Source organism: Arachis ipaensis, chromosome B07 (genome assembly GCF_000816755.2).
Source record: "Arachis ipaensis cultivar K30076 chromosome B07, Araip1.1, whole genome shotgun sequence".
Classification (NCBI taxonomy): Eukaryota; Viridiplantae; Streptophyta; class Magnoliopsida; order Fabales; family Fabaceae; genus Arachis; species Arachis ipaensis.
This window is the reverse complement of record NC_029791.2, coordinates 20,380,591-20,386,129: the sequence shown is the minus strand read 5'-3', so window position 1 is coordinate 20,386,129 and position 5,539 is coordinate 20,380,591. Positions and strand designations below refer to the sequence as shown.

The window sequence follows — 5,539 nt, the reverse complement described above, 5'->3', positions numbered from 1 at the left end:
CTATAGTAGCCAGCACCGACCATATCCATGCTTGTGCAAGTGAAACTCAAAATGCATCATAATCATAATTATCCATGTGATTGATTTTCCTATTAAACTATACTCTGCTTTCAAACATCATCAACCACATCTTGGTAAATTGTTTTTTGACTTTTTTTATTATTGTTATTATTATAATAAACTTCAAAATCTTAGATATAATGTTTATATTTTTCTTTCTGCAATGCACTACTTCATAAAACCATGAAATAAAAATATTGACGACTAACTAATATTTCGGTTGATAATGGTGCTTATGAACAGGGTTGTGATGGATCTGTGCTACTTGATGACACATCCTCTTTCAAAGGAGAGAAGACTGCAGGTCCAAACAATAATTCATTGAGAGGCTTTGATGTTGTTGATGCCATAAAGGCCAAGGTGGAATCAGTGTGCCCTGGTGTGGTTTCTTGTGCTGATATTCTAGCCATTACAGCTCGAGATTCTGTTGTTCTTGTAAGTTCTTCGATTCAGATCATCCATTTCTTGCTGTTAGATCAATATATTCGAATACAATTCGCACTCAGTTACATTCATTTAAAGGATACAAAAAGATTTTAAGTAAATGCCTTTTTTAGTTTTTAACTATTTGTGATAAGGCGAAATTCGAATTCATGACACTTACTTAAGCGGACTAGTGAGCAAACAACTAGACCGATCCAACTTGGTTAGTTAAATATAATTAGTAAATTAGCGTGTTTGTTAATGTGCAGCTTGGAGGGCCTAATTGGAATGTAAAACTAGGAAGAAGGGATTCAAAGACAGCAAGCTTGGCAGCTGCAAACAGTGGTGTGCTCCCACCTCCAACTGCTACCCTCAGCCAACTTATCTCCAAGTTTCAAGCTGTAGGCCTCTCTACCAAGGACATGGCTGCCTTATCTGGTACATATCTCTCTCTTTCTCTTCCATTATTTGACACATTATGATTTCATATGGTGGACCTGGACATGACATTTAAACAACCAAGAGGCACAACTCCTTTTCAAACATGTCACTTCTATAATATAAGAAAAAGTATAGGTAAACAACAACATTTTTTAATAATGTGTGAATAATGTGAATTAATAGGGTTAAAAGAGTAAATTAATTTTAATTTAATTAGTAGCATTAAATTAGGATGTAGTGTATTTTTATTTGATTGGGGGTTGTTCATGTTGTTCAAAATGATCATTATTTACCTAGCACTCCCCATAATATAATTCAACACAAACAGATAAGCTTGTTGAGTAGACTCAGAAAATTTGGCTAACTAATTGGTTAGTTATGTTTGGAGCACATTAAATATATATTCTTTCATTTGCAAAATAGTAAATAAGGTATAGCATTAGGGGACACTAATAAATACTTTAGTTGTATATGCTTGTCACACATTCAATTTCTACAATAGATTAACATATGTCATTATTGAGCAATCATTATTTGGTCAAATTCAAACGTATTGGGGACATGTTTGATAAATGTCTTAAGAAAGCAAAAAATTAACAGAATAACCAATTTGACTCACGTAAATCTTTGTGATTTTCAGGAGCACACACAATTGGAAAGACAAGGTGCACTGTCTATAGAAGCCGCATATACAATGACACCAACATTGACAGAACATTTGCCAATGCCAGAAAGAAGAATTGTCCAATAATTACTGGAACACCAAAGGACAACAATGTTGCACCCTTGGACTTTAAAACCCCAAACCATTTTGACAACAGCTACTACAGTAATCTCTTGAACAAAAAGGGTCTCCTTCATTCTGACCAAGAACTCTTCAATGGAGGATCCACTGATTCATTGGTTAGGACTTACACAAACAATCAGAAGGCCTTCTTCGCCGACTTCGCGACCGCAATGATTAAGATGGGGAACATCAAACCCTTAACTGGTTCACAAGGGATCATCAGAAGGAACTGTAGGAGAGCAAATTAGAAAGAAGAAAAAAAAAATCAGATAAAGATAAGTTAAGGCCTGTTTGGTTCTTGATTTTCTGAATTTTTGGAAGAATAAAAGCAAAAGCCATGAAAACAAATAAAAACAAATAACATCTTGTTTTTTGTTTTCATTTTTTTCTTTACAAAATACAGAAAACAACTGAAAATGAGAACAAAAGTCAAATAGGCCCTTACTTTTTTATTTTTTTTTATTTTTCTTTTGAGTACATATACCCCCAAAAGTGGGGGAGGTGAGTTTTAAACTGTTTAGTTGTTTTCTCTTGCTTTGGAAATTTGTTTGTTGTAATCAAAATATTGTAAGGAATAAATTACAAAGAGTGTTTTAATAAGTGCCACCTTTCAAATGGTGTTTTATTGAAGTAGTTTTAGAATTATTACCAACCTCACCACTTAGCAATCAAAATTGCACTTGTTTGTATACATCTCTTTATCGTCATTTAGAGGACCTAACTTCATCTTAACAGATAACTCCAATAGAGAGAAGACTATGTCTATCACTTAAAAAGACTATCGACACTTATTGGACATATTGAGAGTGAATAAAGAGATCAGATCCCTATGAGTAACTCTATGACTGCGTTTCGAAAGGAAATTGAGACGGTGAGACAGAAACGGTAATATAAAGACTAAGAAACAAAGACTAAATTAGTAAATTAAGTCTTTATATTATGTTTAGTAAAAATATATAGAATTGAGTTATGTTTTAGTATTATATTTAATTTAAGATAAATTTGGAGATTAAATGATAGATTTGGAATTTGAAAAGTTAAATGAGGGTATTTTTGAAAAGAAATGTTATTAAAGTTTTAGTATTCATCCCCAAAAGTTTCTGTCTCCTGTGTCTCCACTTTCTGGAGGTACTGAAGGGACTGAAATTTTGTGTCCTGGGACTGAAATTTTAGTTCTAGTTTCTTGCCACCAAACACAATACTGAGTCCCCGAGTCTCAGTCTCCGCCTCGATACCCTGATGTATATGCCCGTTTTGTCAGTTGGCATTGCATCATATTCAGTATATATATTGTAAATTTATTTAAAATTTGAAAAATTAAATAAGAGTAGCTTTTAAAAGAAATGTTATTAAAATTTTAATTTCCATTTTTTAAAATTTCAATCACCTGTATTTTTGCTTTTTTGAGATACTGAAGGGATTGAAATTTTATATTCCAAAACTGAAATTTTAGTTTTAGTCTCTAGTCACTAAATATAATAGTAAGTCTCAGTCTCTTAATTTCAGTCTTAAAAAATAAATACAGTCTATGTAAATGAATTGGATGGTTAATAAATAACTAAATGAGTCAACTAAAATGCTTGTCAAAGAACAACTTGCATAACTCAAAAGCAAAAGCTAGACATCAATTTTTTTTCTTCACATCCTTGTAAGGTTTGTTTACAATTGGATACATATAATCCATATTTATTCTCTTTGCAAGAAATTGTAAATGCATAAATTAGCAACATTCTTTGAGAGTCAATTGAATACCTTTTGGATGGTAGAAGAAGTTGGGTAACAAAGAATTATACTCTAAAGGAATATTGAGGTTAAACTAGGATGCAATGGTGAACGTAAACAACAGAGAAGGGGAATTCTACCAATATAGTATATATGTCTTTCAATTGAAGTTTATATTGCTTTATTATTATATATTGCATGATTAGATTAGTGACCAAATATATATCAATTCTACAGTTGTTCTTGAGGATGTTACCTCAAATAGGTTGAATTCCATGTGATTGAGTTGTGACTGGTTAATTTTCCGTGTTGTTTTTTATATTGTTTTCGCAATATAACTTACATTTATTTAATCTTTGATTAAAAAACTTTAGAACCAGCATAATTTATTATTTTTGTCTAGCATTTTTTTTCATTATTCTAATTGAAAATAACAACCTAAGCAAATAATAATTTATAATTTATAAATATAAATCCAAAAATTTCTAGTGACGACACGTAAGCAAAAAAACTCCCAGACTCAACGTATGAGCGCCACGTCAGCAAATGAGCTTCCCATTTGTATACTATAAAGATGTCTTTCTAAAGGGCTCTCATGTTTCTATTGCAGGCCTATGTTGCGTAGAATACCGTATGCAACCACAACAAAAAAAAAAAAAGTTGCAAGCTCCGGGTATTACTTTTCAATCTTTTTTCTTGTTATAGTGCTTCGGTGCTTTTACCAAGCTAACTTACAGCTGCTAATTAACAATTATTTTTGTTTTCTTTCATTAGTAATATGATGGTTTTGTCTTGTGTGTATCTTAAGAAGAATCATGTATCTACGTTCAAATCGTTTTGTCAGTAGTTCCACGATTGGCCACTGATTTTTTTTGTTGGAAGTTAATTCGTTCTTTATTTCATATGGTTGCTTTTGCTATGCAGCTCACCTGTTTGTTGAAATGTTTCAATGATTATAGCAATCCCCCCAAGGCCCCAAGAATTTATTATTAATTTATTATTTCTTTAGGGTGGAACTTTTAAAGTTCATTTTCTAGATAATTAAGAGCATGTAAATATTTGGCATTTTGGCTTAATTTACAACTAGTAATGCGGGTGTCCATGGATCGGATCATATCCGCAGATCCGCGGTAAATATCCGCATCCGATCCGAAAATTGCGGATACGATCCGATCCGCAAATTGATCGGATCGGATCGAATCCGATCCGCACCCTTTGCGGATCGGATCGCGGATATCTGCTCTACATCCGCATATCCGATCCGCGGATCTGCAAATCCGCACTATAATAATTAAAAATAAATAAATATATATATGTTTGGTATTATATTTACTTGTTTGTATGTTTTAGTTAGTAATTATTATTCATATATTGTATTATTTTATTTTTGTTATTTAGAGAGAGTTTGATTAAAAATATTTTAGGAATAAATAAGTTTAAAAGTATGAAAGAAATATTTTTATCGAATTCTTTTACATAGAAATATGATTAAAAAGAGAATGTTTAATTATGCGGATATATCCGATATCCGATTTGATCCGCAAATGTGCGGATCGGATCGGATCCGGCACTAAAACGTGCGGATATCATATCCGATCCGATCCGATGAAAATTGTGCGGATTGGATCGAATTTTCAACTATATCCGATCCGATTCGATCCGCGGACACCCCTCAGTAATGGAGATTTACCCTTTCTGAAAAATCTGGTTTTTAGTTGTGAATTGTGATGATATTAACTCGAATTTTGCTTCATTTCCAATCAGTGTAGCAAATATTGCCAACGCGGATCGGATCGGATCGAATATGGCCAAAATTTCGATCCGATCCGCACTAAAATCATCGGATCGGATCGGATTTAATATTCGCAGTTTTTATGGTTGGATCCTGTGCGGATCGGATCGGATATCGGATATATCCGCAAAACACAAAAATATTTTTAAAAGTTTATTTTTATTAAAAAATATCAATAAAATTCATTTTTTCTATTCTTTTAAATATGTTTACTCTTAAAATAATATTAAACATACTTTTTTTAAATAATAAATTAAAATAATACAATATATATGATAATTATTAGTTGAAATAAAACATAAAAAGAATATTTA

The 5,539-nt window shown here is 32.0% G+C and overlaps 1 protein-coding gene across 1 annotated transcript in view; it reads left to right on the top strand.

Annotated features, from left to right (window-relative positions):
* Positions 1-2,311, top strand: part of LOC107609251 (peroxidase P7) — a 4,007-nt gene extending 1,696 nt beyond the window's left edge. The window contains exons 2-4 of the mRNA XM_016311137.2: positions 304-495; positions 753-921; positions 1,565-2,311. Of these exons, the coding sequence (XP_016166623.1) occupies positions 304-495; positions 753-921; positions 1,565-1,959 (756 nt within the window). The 3' untranslated portion in view covers positions 1,960-2,311. The remainder of the gene's footprint in view (positions 1-303; positions 496-752; positions 922-1,564) is intronic.